General features: G+C 40.9%; 3 protein-coding genes across 5 annotated transcripts; 1 reads left to right on the plus strand and 2 right to left on the minus strand.

Moving 5' to 3' along the window:
* Positions 1 to 81: 81 nt before the first annotated feature.
* pigf (phosphatidylinositol glycan anchor biosynthesis, class F) lies at positions 82 to 9181 on the minus strand. Of its 3 annotated transcripts, none has more exons than XM_042078369.1 (6): positions 9008 to 9181; positions 8214 to 8471; positions 7890 to 7981; positions 7669 to 7785; positions 3093 to 3201; positions 82 to 741 (listed from the first exon to the last, which is right to left on the minus strand). In XM_042078369.1, the coding sequence occupies exons 2-6, from the start codon at positions 8439 to 8441 to the stop codon at positions 628 to 630; spliced, it is 660 nt and encodes a 219-aa protein (XP_041934303.1). In that variant the 5' UTR covers positions 8442 to 8471; positions 9008 to 9181; the 3' UTR covers positions 82 to 627. The 3 variants fall into 3 exon arrangements, with proteins under 3 accessions (XP_041934303.1, XP_041934304.1, XP_041934305.1); XM_042078370.1 differs by having other exon boundaries at positions 8214 to 8457; positions 9008 to 9147; XM_042078371.1 differs by having other exon boundaries at positions 8214 to 8460; positions 9008 to 9146.
* A 218-nt stretch (positions 9182 to 9399) lies between these two features.
* Positions 9400 to 13286, plus strand: cript (cysteine-rich PDZ-binding protein). Its single transcript, XM_042078373.1, has 5 exons — positions 9400 to 9534; positions 9934 to 9999; positions 12112 to 12166; positions 12263 to 12366; positions 12466 to 13286. Exons 1-5 carry the CDS (start codon positions 9519 to 9521, stop codon positions 12528 to 12530), a joined length of 306 nt encoding a protein of 101 aa, XP_041934307.1. The 5' UTR covers positions 9400 to 9518; the 3' UTR covers positions 12531 to 13286.
* Positions 13287 to 13304: 18 nt separating this feature from the next.
* gch2 (GTP cyclohydrolase 2) lies at positions 13305 to 18045 on the minus strand. The gene is made up of 6 exons (XM_042078368.1): positions 17572 to 18045; positions 16885 to 16994; positions 16582 to 16637; positions 15101 to 15132; positions 14899 to 14983; positions 13305 to 14746 (listed from the first exon to the last, which is right to left on the minus strand). Exons 1-6 carry the CDS (start codon positions 17876 to 17878, stop codon positions 14617 to 14619), a joined length of 720 nt encoding a protein of 239 aa, XP_041934302.1. The 5' UTR covers positions 17879 to 18045; the 3' UTR covers positions 13305 to 14616.
* Between the last annotated feature and the right edge of the window lie 6840 nt (positions 18046 to 24885).

The following is a 24885-nucleotide window of genomic DNA, read 5'->3' on the forward strand; positions in this document are numbered from 1 at the left end:
CACAATGCACCCGTCCGTGGCCTCTACAGGGAGACGCAACAACCTCAACAAACAGCAGCACAACCAAACACACGCCAAGCATTTACAGAAGTGATTCTTTATTTGCTACCAGAAAAAAAAAGGAAATAGTGCATCTCTGTTCGCTGGATTGCAAAATTCCCTTGCTATCTTTTTCTCAATCTCTTGCTCTCTCTATCTCTTTCTCTTTCATCCACCCACTGTATAAAATGTCTCAGTAAAGTCTGTATTACTCAGTACCAAATACCTTATGGGGGGGACAAACAGAACACACAAAGAAAAGAATACATACTGCCACCAAAATAGTACAAAAAGAACAAAAGTTTTAAATTAAGACAAGACATTTTTTAAAACATTTCCTGTGTATATGACCTCAGTGACTACTGGAGGGGGGTGGGGGGGGGGGGGGGGGGGGAGTCCTTCACATGTCCCCTGGTCCTGACTGACACGTCTCAATATCTGAGGATCACATGCCTCCGCCGCCGCCACCGCCCCGTTTGTCCACATCAGCTTCTTTCTTTTGTGTGTGTGTGTGTGTGTGTGTGTGTGTGTGTGTGTGTGTGTGTGTGTGAGTGCACACTTATGCACATTTCGTCGTGCCTCCAGACGTTACTTGCTCTTGTAGATGAGCTGCTTGCGGTGGCAGTGGATCCAGACGGGGGCGAGCAGCAGGCCCGTGAGGAAGCCCACCGTGGTGCCCAGTGTGCAGGAGATGGGCCACACCTAGAACAGCACAGCACACAAGGACTCAGCACCAACCCCCATCCCATGCCATCAGGCCCGACCATACAGGAGAATCACTGTGCCCTAGCGGTCTTTTCTACAACAACCAACCATGTTTTTTCATAAGACAGAACAGAATTTATCATGTTATTTCTTGTCATTTTGGATGCCTTGCTATTTCGCTGTATGTGGGCTGAGATGTTTTTGTTTTTTTGTCCAGTTTTGATACTCAGCATGGCTCAGCCTGTCAGGGTCATCGTCATGTCAGATATGAACTGAGCAGGAAGCCTCAGACTCTGGCTTCCTGCTTTTACTGCTTGTTGCACAGTCCATGCAGATGTGTGGTGTGGCTAAAGGTTATCGTAGCAGCACAGTTTTATCGAAAAAGGTCAAAGGTTTTTTTGTTTTCAAACCTGTGGTTACTATATATGAGGCAAACAAGTTTCAAAGTGAAACGTTGTTATAATTACTTGTTTTTTGAATGTTCCAGTGTTTGAGTGTTGGAATAAAAAGGCACAACATAAAGGGAAAATCTACGAGCCAAGCTTTATAGCATAAACAGACATGTACAGAGATTGTGTTTGCTGCATTAAAAAGTAAGAATTTCATACAGCCTGTTTTTTGTACTGCTTTTAAATCCCCCAAAGGAGACATGTCATACCTTCAGAGCCTTGTATTGCTGCACACTATTTTTTATGTGCATCTAGTTGCCATGACAACTACAGTTTGACATCGGAATATCATGCGCAGTAGGCATGTCGCATAGGTCGCATATCTATGCTACATTTGTCACACAAGTTTCCTGCGGGGCTTTGAGGATTTTCTCACTGCTCCGCAGTCTGCTAAGATAAAAGGCCAGCAACTCCTTGCCCAGCAGTTTCTGTTCTCCGGCTAATGCAGATTTTGCCATGTGCTTCCGAATTAAAAATGTCACAGAGATTGATTCCTCCATCCCCCTAGCTGTCATGGCAATATTGTTACCAGGGCAACGGCAGCTTCTAATTCTGCATGCGCAGGACAGCAGAGCTCCCAAGTCAAACACCATTCTACCCACCAACCCTCTCTCCTCCAGTACTCTAGGGAGGGTGACTTGACTACACCGAATGACGTACTGCTTTCAAAATGCCACTTGTCTTTTCTTTCAATATTATAAGTGGTTGCCTCCTGAATGACCCATCAAATAGAACTGTTACATTAGCCCTTTTCAGAGGTCCCTGAAGCCTGGTTAAGAGTATGTAATCATCAGGTCGTACAAGTCTGGAGTCCCGCAGTGCTGGATTACTCTGGCAGCGTCTTTAGGGGGATTATGATGACTGAGCTTTGAATTGGGTCGTACCGTCCCTGTTTACAGGGATTTTGCTAGAATGATCAACTTTTGGTTAAGTGAAAATGAAGTGAGCAGTCACTGAAGGGACACTGCTAAGCTACTCCCGAGATTAAACGGTGATTGGGAAGACACCCAAACACACTCACCACACACATAATCTCTCAAACAGTTTGCATAACAAGATTTCTTCATCCATGGTTGTTCATGTTATGAGGGGTATTCATAAACCTTGAAAAACATTGATAATCATAAACCAGTCAATAATCTGCCGGATTTCGCCATATTCCTTCTTTTATTTAATCTACATAAAATGCATGAATATTTTCCATTATTCTCACCCGTTCTTACATGGCCTGCATGCTCTTTGAAGTGTAAGGATCAACAGCAGTGTACACAAGACCCAGACGCAACCACACTCTTGCTCCATGCTCTTGCACTGCCCACTGAGGCTACGTTTATACGGTGACGATGAAAAGAGAAGACGCAGAAGTGGCGTCTCGTCTTCATTTTTTTATTCGCGTTTAGACGACCATTCTCAGGGGGAAATCTTTGTTTATATGAAGACGCAAGAGTATGTGATATTCGATTGGATATGCATTCTAGACCGCTGGGTGGTGGTGTGATAGAACCCCGGTACGTCACGCGCAGACATTCTAATTTGACAGTTTAGCCAGAGAGGTAATCAAGGATCTTTGGTTTAGCCGTTTAGACGGAGACGCAACCCGGGTCGTCTTCAAAACTCTACACTCTGGAAGGAGTCTTCAGATTTTTGCGTCTTCAAGCCCCGATGGCGGGGTCGCCGTGTAAACGAAAGGCACTTATGATAAAATATTTTGTCGTCTTCCTTCGCAATCGTTCTCGTATAAACGGCCCCTAAGTGCAATAATGAAGTGATGTGCTGCAATGTCTCTGTAGGAGAAGCATGCATTTGTTGCCATAATCACCCAGTTGTGAGTGTTGGTGAATTCCCTTAGTCTTAAATGCCTGTGTGTGTGTGTGTGTGTGTGTGTGTGTGGCCACAAACCTGCCATGGCCGGTCCCAGTCCAGAGGGATGGGGAATGCCCCGAGCCAGGCTCCAAGCACACTGCACCCTGTGGTGATCTGCAGAGACGTGTCCCACACTGACATGGCCCTGAATCACACAAACACACACACAGTTCACAGTTCACACAAACACACACAGTTCACACACATATATTAATTCTGAGTCTAAAAGTAATGTTGAGGCAGAAGAGCCTCCAACAATGCCTGGGGGAAGAGCAAGAGGGGATCAGGTTATGGCAGTACTGTGGTCAACTGAAGGGCGTGGAACAAAACAGCAGAATGCAGCAGGGTGCCTCACCTAACAGTCCCACAGTACAGTGGCAATTGTAGGTAAAATAAAATATATTGCAATGAATTATAATGAAACAATAAATAGATACATAAAAAATGGTACACAAAGTGCAGTGACACTAAAAAAACTGGAACAAGCCCAAGGCCAACACTCAGAATAGGGCTAGCATGCGCCCTCTTGTGGCTTGCCAATAAACTGCTGATGGACTGTTTGATTTCCATTCGCATCATATAAGGCAGACACATTATTACTATATTATTCATTTTTCACTTAGCATAAAACTGAAAATGAAACATGTTAAAGACCATGTAGACCAAAATCCATCAGGTGTCATTAACCATTCATGAAAATCATCTAAAGAAAATGTGCATCTGCGTGTGTTGTGTTATGTGAACATTCCCTTAATCAAGGGGAAATGAACATTCTCCTAATAAAAGGAATCTGCTCAACTGTGGGATCAAAACATAAGGTTGTCAGGGCAACATTTATGGAAACATGTATGCCATATAACAAATCTAGACGCACCCAAGCGGCAGCAAATGTAATTTGCAGCCAGGGTAGTCTAGCAACTCTCCGTTGGCTTGCAAGCTGGAAAAATCAAACTTCGATCAAGCCAATTGCATCGTGTATAGAGTCGGTGGGCGGGCTTAACATAATGACGACTGACTTGCGACGGTTCCGTGTGAGTTCCCTGCTACTTGAAAACAAAGAAGATGGATGCTGCTGCTGACGAACAGCGTGACTCGAGTTAAGCTTTTTGTAAGTTGGCAAAAGTTTGATCAACTAGCCAACTAGCTCCACTAGTGGGAAAACGCACTCATGAGTTGTAGCGCTATCCTATTGCGTGCAGAGGGAATTTGAAAGACAACCGTTTATCCCACCCTTCAGATTGAGCACTGCCAATGGTGAGTTCCCAGACCCTACCTTCTACCCATCTTGATGTGGGTCTGGCTCGTAAGGCTAACAAAATGCAACAAACTGCATTAACTTAAATTGCATTATACCTTGTGCCATCGTTTCCCAAACATAGGGTCGGGACCCCATGTGGGGTCGCCTGAAATTCAAACGGGGTGAGGTCGGCTGAGATATGGGTATCTTACAATTGAACAGTAAACTACATAAAAATATACATCAATTAAATAAAACATATATGGGGAAAAAAACATGATATCCAAGTTAAGTAAGTACAATCTAGCTACATAAAAATAAACTTAGAGAGCCCGCATGAGATGTTTGCTGGAATAGTGCTTGATCAACGAAAAGCTTGGCTAAACAACCAGACGAACAAGGACATTTGGGGGAAATCAAAGTACCGTTCTCGTCTGGATGTTACGGCAGAGATGATTGGGGCCGCCAAAATGTTGTGACATCAAAATATGGTCACCTGCCAAAAAAGGTTGGGAACCCCTGCCTTATGCAAATCAGGAGTTAAGGCAGCCTGCCCTAACGAATCCATTTTGTATACTCATTAGAAAATTAAATGCGAATTTTAAAGAGACTGTGTGGAACGTTTTCAGTTGTTTGATAGCTATATTAACATCCCCCATTCATAAATGTGGCCTCATTCATGTTTAATTTCCAACACCACCAATTCGAAGCATACTTATGGGCTTAGAAATCGTCATTTACATATACATAGCATTTATAAACACTCCATCTACGTGCGCCATTTTAAAATAACGGTGGCTGGCTAGGGACATTTGTGAAATACAGCCCCGTCTTTGGCATGCAAAGAAAAACTTTCTTGGATTTATCTACTGAATTTCCCTACATTTAGCCATGTAAGTTATGAACCCATTTTCTGGCATTGGATTTTACAACAAAACAAATAAAGAGAAAAAATAACTTTGTTTGTGATCCGTCACTGTCTCAGCAAAGCTCTTGTGCACAGCCAGGTCTGTTCAAAGGCTCTAGACCCAGAGACAGTTGATAAACTAACCTACCATAGTTTTGCTAGACCTTGCAGACTACCACAAAGTTGCTAAATGTATGTTATTATGACTGCCGCGCAGCGAAGCGGCGGTCATATAGGTTTAGTCAGATTTTTTCTTTTTTTTTTTCCTTTTTCGCATGTCCAAATTTCTGTCAAGGATTCCCGGGACACTGAAAGACCGGGGTAGACGAAACTTGGTGGGCATGCAACCCCATATGGATAGCATGGAACCATCGTTTTTCGTTTTGATCTGTAGCCCCCCGCCGCTGGACTGCACCCCCCGAAAGGAGGGTAGGGCAGACACAGTTTTCTGTGAATATCTCGAGAACCGTAAGGTTTAGGAGGACCATTTTTTTTGTATGTTGATCTCAAGGGGCCATGTCAACCCATTCCATAACCACTCATTTCATGTATAGCGCCACCTAGTTAAACACAAAAAAGTAAAAATGAGGTGTTGTAATCGCAGGTATCTGTGACCTAACATAGTCAAAACTGCACGAAATTGGAAGTGTAGGATCATTATGACACCCTCTGAATGCACGCCAAGTTTCGTGGAATTCCGTTCATGGGGGGCCACACAATAAATGAATTTATGTTACTATACACCAACTGGCCTGTAGGTGGCCGGAGACAGTTTTCTGTGAATATCTCTAGAACCGTAGGGCCTAGGAGGTCCACCTTTTTTTTGTATGTTGGTCTTAAGGGGGCATGTCAACCCATCCCATTACCACTTATTTCATGTATAGCGCCACCTAGTTAAAAATTAAAAAGCAAAACATTTGATGTTTTCATCACAATATCTCTGGCTGACATGGTCAAAACTACACGAAATTGAAAGTGTAGGATCATTAGGACACCCTCCGAATGCATGCCAAGTTTTGTGAACTTTCGTTCATGGGGGGCCTTACAATAAAATAATTAATGTGTACATTTAGTGACCGTACACCAACAAGGATTCCCGGGACACTGAAAGACCGGGGTACACGAAACTTGGTGGGCATGTAACCCCACATGGATAGCATGGAACCATCGTTTTTCGTTTTGATCTGTAGCCCCCCCGCTGTACTGGACCCCCCGAAAGGAGGGTAGGGCAGACACAGTTTTCTGTGAATATCTTGAGAACTGTAGGGCCTAGGATGACCAATTTTTTTCGTATGTTTGCCTCCAGGGGTCATGTTAACCCATTCCATGTGCACACATGTGCATAAACAGATACACACGCACACACATACATTCACAGTAATCATACGTATGACACACTCACACAGTAGACATATGCACGCATACATGCACATGCACAAACACATATACGCAGGCAAACACACAAGCACACACACACACACACACACACACACACACACACATAAACATAAACGTGTACACGCACACATGCACACAATTCAATAATTTCTCAGAATTATGAACAGGCAAGATGGGGGGTGGGGTTGTATAAAATGAATTTTACATGTGAAATCTATGAACTAATCATGTTTTGGTACTTGTTGTCTAGCAGATACCAGTGAGAATTGAGTGTGGATAATGCAATTTAGTGAGACAGTTAGAATCATATAGGCCTTTCAGCGTGATTTATTTTTGTGGAAAAAATGTGCTGGACTGGGCAGCGGTCATATTTTGTACCGCTCTGCGGTACATCTAGTTTCAGGTTAGTTTGCAACAATATACAAGTTTAACCAAAGTCCTTAGCTGCTACCTAGCTAGCGAACATCACTAACCATTCCCATTCACTTTCAGTTTACTGTGCTAACGTTAGCTAACTAGCTCGGTTAACAGGCAAAATTGAATGATTTATTCCATGATCGAAAGTGTGTTTCATTGGCATCACACACAAGCAATGACAAAAGAGAAACGTTTATGTTTTGACACACCTATTAAGGAGTCCGGAACTAGGGCCATCATCTAGGTAGATTCGCAACGAGATGAGCTGCAACTAGATATGGTAACATGAAATGCTTTGCAATGGCTTGCAGCAGCTGGCAACGACGTGCACCATTTAATTCACACCGCTGCAACTCCTTCGTCTCGATCTTTGGTGTGAATTGGGTGTTACTGTATTTGAATTGTATTTGAATTGGGTGTACTGTTTTTGATGTGCGACGGCTACCGTAGTTCTATTAGGTTGCAATATAATCCCTAAACACTAGATGGGAGAAGTTCTTACACATGGGACCTTTAAGCGTTTCCAGTCATGATTTCTTATTCAAATGGTCAAAATGCACATTAAACAGTTGGATGGAAACCCAGTTAATGACTTCTGCATTTTATACATAATGATTAAATTATCTATGAGTGAATCAAAAGGTGATACCCACCCATCCCTGCTAAACACACGGATCCAAGCCTGGACATTGGGCCCCAGCATACAGAGACACCGTAGCGTGGTCATACTTGACAATAGGACAGCCAGAGAGAACGTTTCCAGAGCACTTCTGTGAAGATACACCCAGACATATATTCATGCAAATAAAAACACATTATTAAAATATAAAGCTGTGTATATAAAGCTGTGTTCCTTTCTCATTAAGTAACTTACTCCAAGAGAGGGGCTCCATAGAGGACAACCACCGTGTGAAAGAACAAGCAGGACAGCAGGAAGTAGAGGCAGGAGCGCACAAGTCTGGATATCTACAGAGAACAGACAGTACAGCCACACCGAGCACAGTCATCATCTAAACACAATGCTCACTCAGCAGCAGCAGAACAACCCAGAGAAGCAGCATTTGTCCTGATGTTTCTAATGTCTTTGTTTAAATTATCTTGATGGCTACATCAGTAAAAGAAGCATATCTATCTGATCATCTTAGATACCTTAACACGTATTTGAGATAATTTTTGGAAGGTAAGCTCTGTGCTTTACCTTGTAACTTAATGTGTGTCTTTTTGTTGGTGGACTGATGCCAAGGAGCCAGAAGACAGCGATGTTGACAACAGCAACAGATCCAGCAACAGAGTAGAGCCAGACCAAATGCATGCCGTACACAGAGAACTTCTCCAGAAGGATGGCTGGCAAAATGGTGGCCATGAAGACGGAGGAGGCAATAATGGCATGAGCCGAGGCCATGCCCCGGATCTCTGTGTCCCACATGCTGAGGCTGCCTTTTCTGCTGAAACAGAACTAAAGTTTGTGATCCATAGATTAAGTTGGTAGCTAATTAACAAGGGCACATATTCTATATAATTGTACAGGAGACAACACTGAAACTGCACAGCACTTAGAATTTAGGCCTATCATCACACTTTCTCACTGTGATACTGATACACGTGGCTTTCCTCATCAAACGTGTAAAAAAAAAAGTTAAATCTTATTAATCTTTAGTGACATATATACACGAAATCGTTATTTCTCAGTGTAGATGTACACTTTTTTTGTGTAAATCACACACAAAACAAAATTCACAAAAATATTGGGCACAATTTTTTCATTAATTCTTTGTATTTATTTCATTAATTCGTTGGCCACACTGAACTCCACAAAACTGAAGATCCTAATTGTCAAAAAGAAATGTTAGCTACTTGGCTAGCCTGCTCATTGGCTGAATATCCATGATGGTAATCACGAGAAGCTTTGCGCCTTATCATGCAACACTACACAGGACCACATAATATGCATTTTATAAATCACCTTATTTCAATACACAAAATTCAACTCACCACTTTCAAATCCAGTCGTTATATGGTTTGCATTAAGCTAGATAGGTAGCCAGCTAGCGAGCTAACTTAATTCCGAAAAGTTCACGGTAAATGTTTGCACGCGTAACCCTGTGAAAGGAATGTCGTGGCTGCTTTTCGTGATATAAATATGTAACTTATCCAAATTCATTCATTATCAGTCATAAATTAGGCAGTAAAGATAACGTTAGACATTTAAAAAAGACTGCAAGTTGTCTTCATTAGATCCCTCTGACGGACAGATGTTTGCGCAAGGTCAGTTTGGCGTCCGAAACCGGTGTGGGTGGCGCCATGGACAGACTGAAATCCATATGAACCAACGAGAAGCTTTCTCTCAAAAGTCAAACCAATGACAAATAAGGAACAAAGTACATTATAAACATCCGGCCTTCAAGCCAGGAAGTGAACGTCAATCGATTGGTTTTGTCTTCAGTTAAATCCTCTGCCAGTGTTTTCTCCCTGTTTGGTTTCAGAAAAGGAATAAACTAACGTTATGGTTTGCGAAAAGTGTAAGTATTGAAACATTTTTCCACATAAACATAATCCTTTGATATAAAATGAGAATCTTTGGTGGACTATGTGCTGTAAATAAGTATTTTGAGACTAAGACAACAAACGAAGTTAGCATGCAAGCTAGCTAATATGATGTGTTTATCATTTGACTATCGTTATCTAGCTGCTACGTGTTGGCAACATGATTCAGCCTACGTACCTTTATGTAAATAGATTAGATGACACTGACTAGTGCACACGCATTTAGGTCTATTCTTTGATATTTATCTATGATACGTGTTTTTCTCGTAATTGTCAGTGTCCCGTGGATTATGTTCCAAATTAGCTTGCAAATAATTCATGTCAGTACTTGTTGCAATAGCTTCCTGATAACCATGTTGCCATTGTTGCCATAGGTGAAAAGAAACTTGGACGGGTCATCACGCCAGATACATGGAAGGATGGTGCCAGAAACACAACAGGTGAGTATTTATGTTTTCCGGTGAAGCACCCGATTTGGTTCCCCCGGAATTCCTGTTTCCTTTACGCCACTGTTTTGAAGTGCTTGCGTTGTTGCTAGGTTACCGTGCGTATTCACAGTTCTGTATTGCGTTTTCCGTGTTTTCAGCTATGGTAACCGACTAGAGCTTCCGTGTAAAGACCTAGAGGGGAAACATGAATTGCATGGGGAACCAAATCGGGTGCTTCACCGGCGTTATCTGAATATACTGTGCTGGAACATCAGAAGCTAAAACGACTTATTCTTTCGCGGGAATATTAACATTGAACTTACATGAAATGTAATCAGATTTGCATTCTGCACACATTTCTGCACAATATTACTCTCGGTGAAATATCTTCACTTAACGCATGGCAAACCTTACCAAATACGAGGATATTAACCCCTTACAACAATCCGGTTTTGAAATTGCCACAAATTTCTACATGGTCTCCAACCAATGGGCCAAAATTCTAATGTATTCTCATCTAAACTATTTATGTCAGTACAAACATTTTTATAAATTGCTTAGCCAGAGTATCTCTGGTTCTTATATTGCCAGATTCCAGACAATCCCATTTACACATACACTGTATTGCCAAAAGTATTGGGTCACCTGCCTTGACTCGCATATGAACTTAAAGCAACACCAAAGAACTTTCCCTCTGTCGCACGCACACTATTTGTTTATCCAGCACCGGCTTTACAAATAACAATGTCCACAGACAAGGTAGAATATGTTGCATGATTTATGAAAGTACGATGTATTGCGACATCAAACGCAAGTCAAATTTGTAGTTTCTTATGTCTCATTCCATCGAACTACAGATCCGCTACTCGATCTGGCAAACTTACATAGTGCGGTTATAGCCGATAGAGGGCTGCGAAGCGAATGCAGAAGTGCCGTTCACCCTGTTACAAGTTGATGAACCACTGAAACGATTTTGGAAACATTATTTTAAGGTACAAAAAAACTCTTTTGTGTTGCTTTAAGTGACATCCCATTCTTAATCCATAGGGTTTAATATGACGTCGGTCCACCCTTTGCAGCTATAGCAGCTTCAACTCCTCTGGGAGGGTTTTCCACAAGGTTTAGGAGTGTGTTTAAGGGTATTTTTGACCATTCTTCCAGAAGTGCATTTGTGAGGTCACACGTTAGCTGAGAAGGCCTGGCTCTCAGTCTCCGCTCTGATTCATCCCAAAGGTGTTGGGGATGGCCCCTCTCTGTTCCAACATGACAAAGCAAGCTCCATAAAGACATGGAAAGCCTTCCCAGAATACTTGAAGCTGCTATAGCTGCTATATACTGCCATTTGGGGAAATACACTCATTTTCTACCTCCCCTTGAGTTAAGCAATTGAGTTTTACCTTTCCCCAGTTCATCCAGCCGTTCTCTGAGTTTGACAGTAACACTTTTAGCTCCAGCTCATGGAATCAGATTAGACCGTTAGCATCTCTGCTATAAGCTAACGGTCTAATCTGATTCAATGAGCTGGAGCTAAAAGTGTTACTGTCAGACTCAGTGAACGGCTGGATGAACTGGGAAAAGGTAAAACTCAACAGTTTAACTCAAGGGGAGGTGGAAAATGAGTGTATTTCCCCAAATGGTGGAATATCCCTTTAAGTTCATATGCGAGTCAAAGCAGGTGACAGAATACTTTTGGCAATATAGTGTATGTGACGCAGGCTTGTGTGAAAGAATGGGTTTGTTGGATGCCCTCTCAGTTGTAAACAAAACAAAACACTGTTAAATCACCAGAACTTGTCTAGAGCACAAGTGAATCTACCAGGTCTATTATTTGCTACCTTTGCCAATGTTCATTGAAGTTAGCATGTTTGTGTTGGGAAGAAGTGAATGAGAACAGTGCCCTTTTTTTAACTGTCAATTACTTTTGCAATACTATACATTTTTGCAGATCCCATGTTCTCAGGATCAGGTTAACTTTGATTGTTAAATCTAATAGGGTGGGTGAAGGGGTATATTTATGGGTAATGTAGAGCTTTAAATGGTTAGGAAAATGTTGTAGACATATAGTTACTAGGTCTAGTCATATTGAGAACAGAACAATGTATTATTCACTGTGACTTCTTGCAGAGAGTGGTGGAAGAAGGCTGAATGAGAACAAAGCCCTGACTTCCAAAAAGGCCAGGTATGACGTCTCATAATCGAACATCCAGGTCATTCCTAGTTTTGTTAGCACACACCACATCGCAAATGTGCTCAACTTGCCCTTTTGTCTTTATAGGTTTGATCCCTACGGAAAGACCGGATTTGCTACTTGTAGAATATGCAAGAGTTCTGTCCACCAGTCAGGTTCTCACTACTGCCAGGGTTGTGCCTACAAGAAAGGTCAGTACTCCATGCTACTGATAATACATTCATGTTGGAGGTAATTGGAGAGTACCTGTGGTGGAAACTGACTTTTTGTTTGTTTGTTAATTTAAATAGGAATATGTGCCATGTGCGGGAAGAAGGTGCTTGACACCAAAAACTACAAGCAGACCTCTGTCTGATCAGACCTGCCTGGCTGGAGGATCTCTCAGGATAGAGGGGAGGCAGCATTGGTGGTGATGTCAATTATAAAATCAAACTCCCCAGACACATACTTAGAATGGGAGTTCTTGAACTCACCAGCATGTGCCCCTGTGTCAACTGTGTGCATTACTCCCTGGACCTATACTGGCGACAAAAATATCAGTGTCTGAATGTTTTGATGATGTTCCCTCACTAGATGAAGCAATACTTAGGCTTACACTGTTTTGACAGATGTCTCCTGTAAAAACTATCAGAAGTGCTTTGTAAATATCTAAGTAGCTCGATCACTTCTTTTCATGTTGACACGATAATTTAAAAAAACTTTTTTTTTTATTTCTTTTAAACTAAATATTTCCATTCAGTTGACAGTTTACCATTCTGTTGTGTTGTAAAAGCACACATAACATCTGTCTGTCTTACACAGAAATAGACCTTGGTAGCACTCCCATCTTACTTCCCCATTGCGGTATCATTGTTATCATCTAAGACCATTACAGAGGCTTGGTTCTGATTCCAAGCAAAGGTCAAGGTGTTGACATTTAAATGTCAGCAACAGCCAAAGGCAAAGTTCCCTTTCCTATAGTCATACCAACCTGCATTTGTGTCATGAAGTCTCGTAGCATGAACTTCTGTGTGGTGTCACTTATGGCTGTGCTGTTGTCTGTCACAGGCTGTTAATTTTAATACTTCTCTTTGGAGAGTTAGAGTAAAGGCTTATTTTTGCTTTGGTATGATATCAGTTTGTTGTCATTTTTAAAACTTCACAGTGGTATAATCAAAATAAACCTGGATAAAGTCATCTTTTTTTACACACAATACATGGACACAATACATTGCATTTACTTATTTATTGACATGTTTCAATACAAAGCACAAAACTGTAAATTACAGCAAATTACAGTCAGATAATACACATAATGGCTTATTGAGTATAACAAATCTAACTTTAAGGCAGGGCATACATATCCTTTCATCAGAAGATTAAACATGCGTAAGCTATGAGTGTTGGTGAAGTATGGTTGAAGTCAGTTAAATCCTGCCTTGCGGCTGAATCCAGCTGATTCACAGTGTTGGAACTAGTTGCAGAGGTAGGAAATTAATACATCAAATATAAATATTAAAAAGATACAAAACACACTAAGATGCCTTAAGACATAACACCAGTTTCTGTATTACGGAATTTTCACACAGTTCAGAAGGACACATTTTGCTCCAAAATAAAAATGTTTGTGTTGTGATGCAAACGTACAAATATACATTGTGCATATTGTACATTGTAAAATGTAGGTAGGTTATACAAGTGTGCAATTAATCAGAAGGCACTGTTTATGTGGCTTGCACCCACATGAACTGATAGAATAATGATTAATAACATTTTCTGCAAGTTCACACACACTACCATGTATTAGCGTGCTTTACATGTTTCACAAAATAGAGTACCAGCAATAAAAAAAATGAACCCTTCAGATGTCTACATACACTTGAAAAGACTACACATCTAAATGACTAATTTTAATTGACTGAAGGAAACTGCAAAGTAGGCTACTAATTAAACCCAAGTATTGTAAACAAACAACAATATTACAGAGCAAAATGGCTGAAGGGGCTTTTAGGCTTTGTATGTGCGAAATCCTGCTGGTATGTACACATTTGGCTGGGCTTGATCTCTTTACACCTATGAATACTACAGGTTTTAAATATGTGCATTGTTAATGTTACTGAGAAACCCTGAGTTCACAGGAAGACTCTTAGCACCAGGATAGAGGAAAGAATGGGGAGGGGGTTTGATAACGGACTTAAGACCACTGTCAAAAAGCGCTTTACATATTTAATCATATTAAAAGTATAGAGGGAATTTCACATTTCTCCAAATGTTTTGTTAGAAAAGAAAATGCCTGGATTTGAAGAACTATCGGAAATCCTGACTATTATGGTCCACCTAGTTTTCAATCTTTCATTTTATTAGAAATTGACCTTTAAAGTGTCAATGTGTGCATGTGTGAGTGAGTGTGTGTGTGTGTGGTCTTGTGTGTGTGTTTGTTTGTCATATTTATGTCATCAGATTTAGGCACTCTTTGTTAAGGCCAAGAACTCCTCACGTGTCTTGGGGTCTTCTCGGAACGACCCCAGCATGGCACTGGTCACTGTGCGGCTGTTCATCTTCTGCACACCCCTCATCACCATGCACATGTGCCTGCAACAGAAGGTCAATACACACTCAAACCCCACGCTTATGCACTGAAGCAACAGAAGTATCCACGGGTAGAAGTGCACACATACAGTGCAGCCAACAGTCATGTCTACTTGCAACAACAATCAGGTCTAAATGTCTGGACCAACACTCACGCGGCCTCGATGACCACCGCCACACCGGCTGGCTGTAGGGCCTCAGAGATTGCCGTGGCGATCTGTTTGGTCAGGCGCTCCTGAACTGTGGAGGAGAGATCACATTATCATCCAATGACCATGACCATACAAAAGAGAGTATGGACATTCAGAAAGAATACTTTCAGCCTTTCGAAGTCAGCGATATTAGTACTTGACTTACCTTGAAGTCTTCGGCTGTAGATCTCAACAATCCTGTACAGATAAGGTTACAGAATTAAAAAAGGGAACCAAATATATTCTGCAACCTCCATTATAGCTGTCTATAAATCAAGACTGACTGCAATGTATAAATAATATGTAACACCCTTGAGGAGGCTCTATGGAAGTGCACAGTAGCAAGCCTAATCATTAATCCCTCAATCAATAGACTATCTGGATATGGATTACCCTCTATGCCACATTTTTCTTGTGACACTATTAACATAGATCCGATCAATCAATGATTCACAAAATTATTTTTCACTGGCTTGTTGAGCAAGAATCCTGCCCTTTGCTGGCTGCCTTTGCTGCCCTTTCCCTGTAAACCCCAAAAGTTCACTTTACTGCATGTCATGCCTCAGCCTTTTAGGGAGACTACATAATGACAAATTAATCATTTGCTTGTTTAGTTGGACAAAGGTAATCGAAGCTCTTGTGTACTCATTCACAGCGTCACTTTAAAATGATGCTACAATTTCTGCGGAGCAATGTTGAGTCGAACGGAGCAAACAAAGGTGGAGTGTGGCGTATATTTAGTCTGGCTATTACCAGACCGAGCTGCAGGGTGAAAAAGAAATCACCGGCAGATCAGGCTGGGTTTACCCAGTCTAGCGTATATTATACTGCATGTTGACAAGTAATTGTTTAAATGGCAAATCTTTAAAAAGTAGTTTTAAAGCTGAGGCCAACGTGAGACTGAACTTTAATGGGAGATGAACTGATGAGACGGAGACAGTCACACCTGACCTTTGACCCAATCGAACAGACAAAAGGAGGTTGTTTCCTTTTTTTAATCTGAATATGCTGGAGGCTGATCTGAAGCAGAGTCAGTCATATAGGAACAGAACTACCCATTTTTAAAAAGACCTTGGATCCTAAACTGCATTGAAGAATAAGTGAAAAAATAATCTCGATGGTTAGATAATAATATAGCACAGAGTGGTACAGGTAAAATTGTGTCATGTAAAACTAGAAGAGAGTCAGAGAGACACCATGCCAAAAATGCATGCATCTCAGATTTGTTACACATCCGCACTGATCACCCTCTTATGTGCCACTGATAATGCCAGCAGGCCACTTGGGTGTGCGGAGGTCACTGGACTGTAAGCTGAGTCTTGAGCTCACACTGAGTCAGCAACACAGAGCATCTTCACTCAATGGGCCTCACCGTCAGCACACATAGCACGGTCAGCACTGTTGGCTAGACTGGAGCTCGGCACCAGGGGACAGGACACTGGGCCAGGCTTTGGACTCTAAGCCTCAAGTCAAAGGACTGTGACAACAGAAGAACGCAGTGGCTTGGAAATAACACGCTGTCTCATTGCCCCCCCGAGTGAGAGCAATGATATGCCAGTGGCAGCAGCAAAAAGGGAAATGAGAAAGAGTAATCACACATACACACACACACACACACACAGAGAGACTATATATATGCCAATTCACCTTGCAAGCTTGCTCAGGCCGACCACCTTCTTATTTGGCAGATATCCAATGTGTACCTGGAAGTCAGAGAGGTGTTCAATGTTCAGAGTCAGTGACTTTGATTGGCCACTGTAACCGACAGAGAGAACCCATTCACCCTGTCTACCCTTTCTCCCGTTCACTGCAAAGTCTTTATACATGCCATAGCTTGTGCACTTGTCCTAAAGTGTTTTCAAAAATAAAGTAACTGACTTTCATAGAGCTTGTGAGCTTCCATTAAGAGTATAAAAAATATATGCCAAATGCATCATCAGCCCAGCTCACCTTTCCAAAGAAGGGCACCAAGTGATGCTCACAAAGCGAAAACATGTCAATGTCTTTCACAATCACCAGCTCTTCATGGTCCTCATCGAAGATGGCATCATTCAGAACATCTGTGTAAATATAAGAGTAGTGTCATTTAAAAACAATAGTATAATAAAGCCAAAATAATGCACAATTGCACTGTGCTGCATCTGGATGCTGTTCTTTCGAAGTTTATAAGGGGATAACATGTAATACTGACAATGATTTTGTGTGCCATTTCAGTCCCTTTTCATGGACACCAAAGATCCAAAGATAACCAAGGACAGCTACCCTATACTCAAGGTAAGGAGGGAGACAGAGTTGAGGCATCTGGACATAATGTAAAGGGGCAAGAATGATGTAGAAAGCACCAAACAAAGAACACAATTACATAGTTCCCATTAATAGCCCTTACATAAATGAGCTGACTTAAGCTGGAGAACAAAGCCGTCATTTCTGAGCTGTTGCACACACTTTGGAAAGAGATAATTACAACATACTTGAAGCTGCTATGATAAACATATAATATGAAACCCTTTGCGCGCATAGTTTTAAAAGCAAGAGACAGTTGACGCCAGGTAATATAATATAGCTACACATATGCTTGTCGAAAGTATTGTAATGAAACACCTTTTAGTTAACAATTCAATGTCTCACTGATCTTACCATAGATGGTTTCGTGGTATCCCTTGGTTAAGAACTGCATGGCTTTGGCGGCACGCAGTGGAGTGCGTAAAAGACCCTGACGGTCGGTATTCTCCCCTAGACCCTTGAGGATAGTGGTGTAAGCTGCTTCTAAAATGGGCAATCTAGACTCATCTTCCGCCTCTTTTCGAGAGGTCTCGTTGATGCGCTGGACAGCCGCTTTCTTGGTCTCAATGGACAACTCTACGAAACCATTCCTGCAGTTTAACTCCGACACTATGTTGCCGTTGCACATGGCACTCACGTCCGTAACTTTCTGGTATTCCATTTCTATCAAGAACAGCTAAAATATGTTTTGGATAAAAAAAATATAATGCTCACAGCAACCCTTCTTCAACAAAGAGTAAAATATAGTCTAAATATACAGGTTTTGTTTTAAATGTGATGCTTCCCCGTCAAAGCACTGTCTAGCTGTCCAGCAAGCTATTCGTTCGCGGCGAGCGGCAGACTTACTTCAGTGGTCACCTCGGGGGCTGTATTTAAAGGGGTTGGTTTGCATACTGTAGCGAAACGTGTCACGGTACCCACGTCAAATCCTCGCTTGAGGTATGACTACGCAATCAGATAAAGGTCCCATCACATGGAACTGCCTAGTTCGATGGAGAATGCGATGCTAATTCAGGTGTTAAACAGATTCCTCACAGGTCCAAGCTTTTTAAATACTCAGAAAACGTCTTATCCTCAACACTGATGAGGCTCTGAATTATTGGCCTAGGCAGAATTACAGAAAAAAAAAACATATTCGTTAGAGACACTGGGGTGAAAAGTGGTGCATACAAACACATCTTAGATGTTTGAATCTCTCAGAAAATATGCAGAAATAAAAATAAGAGGTGCACAAATTAAAACGATGCTGCAGAAGTGCTTGAAACCCATCTCTCAAGCACTATGTGAAGGTCAAGGGGTCATGGTGGTTAGGCTATGGCTATGTCCTTTTCTTAACAATCCTTATCCTTAAACCTACCAAAGAGGGTTACTCCATTTTCACAACTCCATCACCATTCTATGTTCTGTGGATAGTACTTGACTAAACAAGTGATCCAAAACCTTTTTTTTAATGTTTCAATACTTATTTCAGGGGAATCAGCAGCCAATTACATTGTAACACTAACTTACTGATGTCAATATGTCGGTGTGCACATGCTTAGGTGTACTCATTGATTGTTATCAGCAGCCAATAAGTTAATATATATTTATTAACTTATTTATTTATTTATTTATGCCTTTGGCTGACACTTTAATCCAAGGCGACTTACAGACATCAATTAATTAGAGGGCCAGTAAATGTCCTGTTTTAAGTTCCTCTATACTATACTAAGTTCCCCTATACTGTTTTAAGTTCCCCTATACTGCACTAAGTTCTACTGAACCACCAGATATTCAGCGGAAGGGAGTTAATCATTTGCACATTAACTTGATCCCAGACCTGGCTGCAAAGTACAGGGGGGGGGGGGGGCGCAAACATTTTATGTCACAGTTGATTAATTAATAGCCAATTATTTATTCAGTTTTTCTGTAATATATTCTGTTAATACACTGCATATATCTATATTGTTCTTACTACTACTATAATAGTAGTGTCCCTACATTGCACATATCTGTACATGTTGTTCATTGTTCATAATTTACATAGCCATATATATTCTGCTCTTATAAGGTTACTGCTAATATACTGCACATACTTATATTTAATTTATACTACTCTAAACCACTTTCTGTGGTTTAGAGTAGTATAAGAGAGTATAAAAGTGTCTTTTCTCTTAAAGCAACTGTGTACTGTCTACACGGCACTATATCTTTTGTCGTGTCTATACACCACCTACTTTGTATATCGCATTGCACTTTTTCTGCTTTTTTCACACACTGCATATCGTTGTCTCTGTACGTGTACGTGCACAATGACAATAAAGTTGAATCTGCAGTAATCTAATCTAAACCGTGGCCGCGAATAGGCCTAGTGTCCGCAAGAACCAGCTGTGTTCTAACATTCTGATTCAAGTTGCCTAGGCTACGGAGGGGAGTCTCCGTTGTGTGTGTGTGAGAGCGGGGCAAGGAGAGGCTATGTGAGTTTTCTGCTGCTGCATGTAGCCTAACTAAGAGCCATTAAGAGTTGACATAGCCTACTTTTAATAGCCCAAAGTTCGACATAATATATTTCACAACCTTGCTGAGGGTATGCTTGATAAAGGTAAGTGTCCATAGGTCAGTGTCTTTGCATTATTTTGACTGGCTTAGTTGCCATTGAACTTATAGAGAGAGGGTTTGCATAACCTACTTTAAATGACCCAAAGTCTAAGAGAATATTTTTGGTTTACAAGTACTTGGTTCTCTTTGATGCACCACAGTACCTGACTGAAGCAACAAAATATATCCACAGTTTTAAGATTATACAAGGTATTCTGATACTTTATTTTACCATTCTACTTCTGTACAGTACTGTAGCCTATAGGTGGCTTTAGATGGCTATTGCCAGAAAAACGGACTGTGAAGGAAGTTCTACACAACTGGAATAGCTTACTAATTCTACATCTCCATCTCCATCTCCTTTCAAATCTTATGCAGTGGCAACATTTTGGGCCAATTGCTTTTGCTATTGTTCCAAAAAACACACCTGTTCAATCAAGGTGCAATATCTCCAAAACCCTCAGGGCCTTCTTATTTTACAAGGTTGACTTGTCCAGACCCTGTGTTTAAAATTATATTATTGCATCCATTTGAACAGTTGTAAAGTTATATGAAAATACGTAAAATGTTTTTGTTGGATGTAAGTCCAATGAGTGACCAAATGATGTAGTACTGTACTATTGTAGTGACCAAATAAACATTACATTACAATACATTAAAAAGGACAAATACATTATTTGCATTGAGCTCAATGCAAATCAAACCAGCTAATAGGCTAATTGAAATAAAACCATGCCAATTTCTAGGTGTGGTGAAGGTATGTGATGATGTGGGGCTATTTTGATTCCAAAGGCCAAGGGAACTTTATCAGGATGTACAGTATCCTGGATCCATGAAATAACTGGCCCAAATGAAAATCTGCCTGCCTCATGGGAATTTAACATAGGGGGTCATATACTTATGCCTCCTGTATTTTAAACATTTATTTATTTACGATACATTATTCATTCACAAAGAAAATTGGTGTCCTATGGTGTTTTATTCCTCATTTTAGTCAATTTTAGCATGGGTTCACATACTTTTTATTGCCACTGTAAATAGAAAAAAAGCTTTAGTTGCATTTCATTTAAAAAGTTTTTTTTATATGGGTTTTCAATAATATATATATATATATATATGTGTGTGTGTGTGTTTGTGGGGGGGGGGCATACTCCTCTGTTGACTAAGGTGTTAATATCTAGGCATATTTGCACATTATTTCACACCTATTTTTCCACACCTGCTTTTTTCTGACAGTCAGCAGTTTTCAGTTTTCGTTTCATACATTGTAGTGAAATAATAATGAAATAACATCTTAAGTTGTTATACAGATAGTTAGTATGAGCGTTGTGAAGTGAAGATGTCAGCTCCAGGCTGCACTAGATCTTTTTGAGCCTCTATATTGTCATGGATTGAGCAGTTATATGAGGTAGATGCTTGGTAACTGTGGGAATCTTGGCCTGAAATGACTTAACTTTATTGAGTTTTATTTTAATCACTTCCCCAGTGTTCACTTATGTAACCAACTAGTGTATGTGATGTGGCCTAAAACTCTTGCATCAGGGCATTGCACCATTTGCTATGCTGCACTGAATTCTGGGTAACCCCTGGCACAAAGATGTGCCTACGTGGTCCCCATGGATAAGAATTACCTTAATCCTGACTGACTGTGTATTTCATCAACCCCATGCAAGTACCACAAAAAAGTAAAATAAAAGCTGGAAAAGTGATGTGGGTGCGTGGCTGTTCTGTGTGCACGTGTGGATGTAAGGTTTTTATGTAGCTGGACATGTACCCCACCACCACCACCCTCCCTCGTATCAGTGTTGATCTGTGAAGCTGCAACGGGACTCATGTTAACCACGTCATCGCTGAATGGTGAGACGTGCCCTATCACTCAGCATGTTCGGTGTGAATCACAAAAGCCAATCAGATCATCTGTGTTACCATGGAGATGAGCAACCAGCAGCACACTCCCTTAGGGGACAACTCCATTCTGCTGCCTAACCTCTGTTAATTGTTGCTGATTGAGAAGTGTGTGCGTGGGTAGTGTGTGTGTGTGTATGTGTGTGTGGGTAGGGGTGTGCATGTGTGAGTGTGTGTGTGAGAGAGACAGAGAGAGAGAGAAAGAGAGAAAGAAAGAAAGAGTATTTTGTTCTCCCTAATTGACCAGGGGCTTAGTACAGCTCTGGTCCTGGTGTCTCCATGCTGCTAATGTGAGTCGTAGCTCCAGCGCTATAAGGCAGGAGATGCAGGCACAAACAACAGGCACTGGCCTTTACTCAGCTTACATCACTTCCTGCTGCGCCTGGCATCTCAGAGCCCTACAGCACAGACCTTCAACATCACGCACAACAAAGACCTGGACACGGGTTATTTATAGCACAGACTTAGACTATTCTTGTTATAACACAGGTTAGTATGTTTTGAGCTAAAATAGCATTGAACATATCAACAGTAATTCCACTAACATATTTATGAAGAGCAAAATTAATTTTTCTTTTCTTGCATGTGAATTATCACACCAAAACATATTTCCATGTACCGGTAGTTTCTTAAAAGAAAAAAGACTCTGGAGAGCACCTATAGGTCTACTCAATCATATGCTTTCTGGGAAACTGGACAAGTGGTCTTCTGTCCTGCCTAAGATGGGTCCAAGAAGGACATCAAATTGGAGTAAAGAATGTTCTGGCTGCACGGGACTGTAGAGGAGTCGTGTGACCAGCAGAACGAAAGCTCTAAGAATCTTAGCACAGAGATTGGAGGCAGGAAAGAAAAGCCGGTGCTTTTACACTAAAATTATTTTAAACTCACATTAGTTATGCCAGTGGGGTTGCTTGTCACATGTGATGACATATGATCGGATCTGATGGGAGGATACTGGTTAATGCATATGAATGGTTAAGGTATGAATGCACTCAAAATGTTAGAGGTATCTTCTTCGGCCTTTTAAGACTGTAGAGCCACAGAGATTTATAAAAGTCAGCACTAAGGATCAAAAGCTCAAAAAATGATTTAAAAACTAGATGCATTCATTTTCATGTTAAATGGCTACAATTCATTAACTTGTTAACTAGTGAAAGAGAAGTGTGCAGGGTGCGATTTGTGTAAAAACCAGAGGGGGGGATGATTTTGAATACGTTTGTACCCCCCCCCCCCCCAAAAAAAAAAAAAAAAAATGAACGATTCATAGCCTAGTAATGTCATGGCTAGTAATACCCTATATTATTTTTGCCACCTTTGTAACATTTTAGTTTTGTTTTAGTTTACCGTGGTGTATGACTCGAGTTTGGTAAGATGATCATCTCATCTGGTACGACTACGTTTTGACAAGCATACAAATTCACCTTGTTCTTGCCCCATCTGAAATGACTCCTCTACTTTTGCTGCCTCCATCCTTTCTGTATTTGTTGTGTAAAAAAACGTTGTATATGATGGCACTGAAGTCTTAAGTGAATTGGCTAACAGTGTTAGTTGGTAACCAAATAGCCTACACATTGCGCTACACGCTGCGTAGGCTACGTGCATTCTCTCTCCTGCTGATTTGCGTTCAGTCGCCAGGTGCGTAATATTGCAAAAGTTTAAAAAATAAATGTGTTTATTGTAGCCTACAGAAAATAAATAGCCTATCATACTGTCAGTTAATTCCCTACAGTGCAGTGAAGAGTTTGGAGAGTAAAGTTATAGGGCAACTTGAAGTTTTATGAAAATAATTTACGAACCAGAACATAAAGACCATGAAGCTTCTATTTCTTGCAGCTGTTAAAACACCCGCTAGATAGTTTAAATACCCACCAACATTCGTTTTTGCAGTACAGATTATTTCTCTACTAGAAAGTTATTTGTCTACTAGGCCTAGCCTACTGGCTGATTTATCAAACGAGTGCTTTCTCGTTCGTCCTCCGCAAACTACAGGTGTTTCGGTAGAGAGCCATTGAATAAGCGATGCCAAGCAATTTCTGTAACACTTTTTGTGACATTCAGCAAATATCTCCTCATTTAATGTAAGTTCCTTCGGACAATAGGCCTACGTTCTACTCTACGTGCAGTTGTCCTCCATCTCAGTTGCGTTTTCTAATTTTGAAGGTTCTAAAACATTATTAGGCTATGCTTCACTGAATCCTTCTCGTTTTCTTTCATTTGTCCAGCTAACTTTCCATTGAAACTAAGGCCAAATTAAGTTACCACACAGCCACTGTGTCAGCAGCATGAGTGATGACGGTGACGGTGCGTTTCTGATGTCAGATTATTATGTAGGCTAGCCTGCTAGACTGTTCTCACGTTGCAGCGCTTTACTTATATGAAGTAGCATTAATCAATATGAGGGGCAGAGGGGGATAAATGTTGTCCCCACCGGGGATAAAAATAATTTAGCAGAGGTAGGGATAGGAAAACCAGAGGGGGGGAAATCCTCACCCTCACCATCCCCCCCTACAAATCGCACCCTGGAGGTGTGATATTTGCTACTAGTTAATCTTTCTTTCACTTCATTAAAATAATACGTATGTAGAACAATAAGAGAGTGGAAGAACATAAAGGGGGTGATTATGAGAGTAGAACGCTGGAAGGAAATTGGTCTAGTCCTATTCATTTGAGCCTGGAGGTTCCTGCATCTTGGGGAATTATATAACCATTATTATATAACCAATATCATCTGTATTTATGTGTTGTAGTGCTAAACTGTGCCTCCTAGATGGCAGTACAACAAAACTAGTAAACTCTGACTTTCATCTCTGCAATATCTGCAAGGAACTGTGATAAACTACATTTTATGACAAGAATGACATAGGCCTACATATGTGAAGAATTTTGAAAATCAGAAAATCAACAAATGTTTTCAGATGGATAGAACTGCCACTTATTTTCTCCTTCTGGTCAACGAGCTGACGAGCATCCTCAGAGTAGGCTTGTGCAAAATTCCAGAATTGAATTGAAACTGGCTCTTAAATTCCAATTCAATTCTTGAATTTCACTTGCATTTCAATTGTAGCAAACAGGAAGCAGAATTGCAATTCGAATTTTGCACAACAATGCCTCAGAGCAGTTTTGACCTGACAGGGAATGCACTGTAAAAAAGACCAAGGGGATTAAAGCAAAATAAATATGACGCCT

This window comes from Alosa sapidissima, chromosome 22, assembly GCF_018492685.1.
Source record: "Alosa sapidissima isolate fAloSap1 chromosome 22, fAloSap1.pri, whole genome shotgun sequence".
In the NCBI taxonomy this organism is placed as follows: domain Eukaryota; kingdom Metazoa; phylum Chordata; class Actinopteri; order Clupeiformes; family Clupeidae; genus Alosa; species Alosa sapidissima.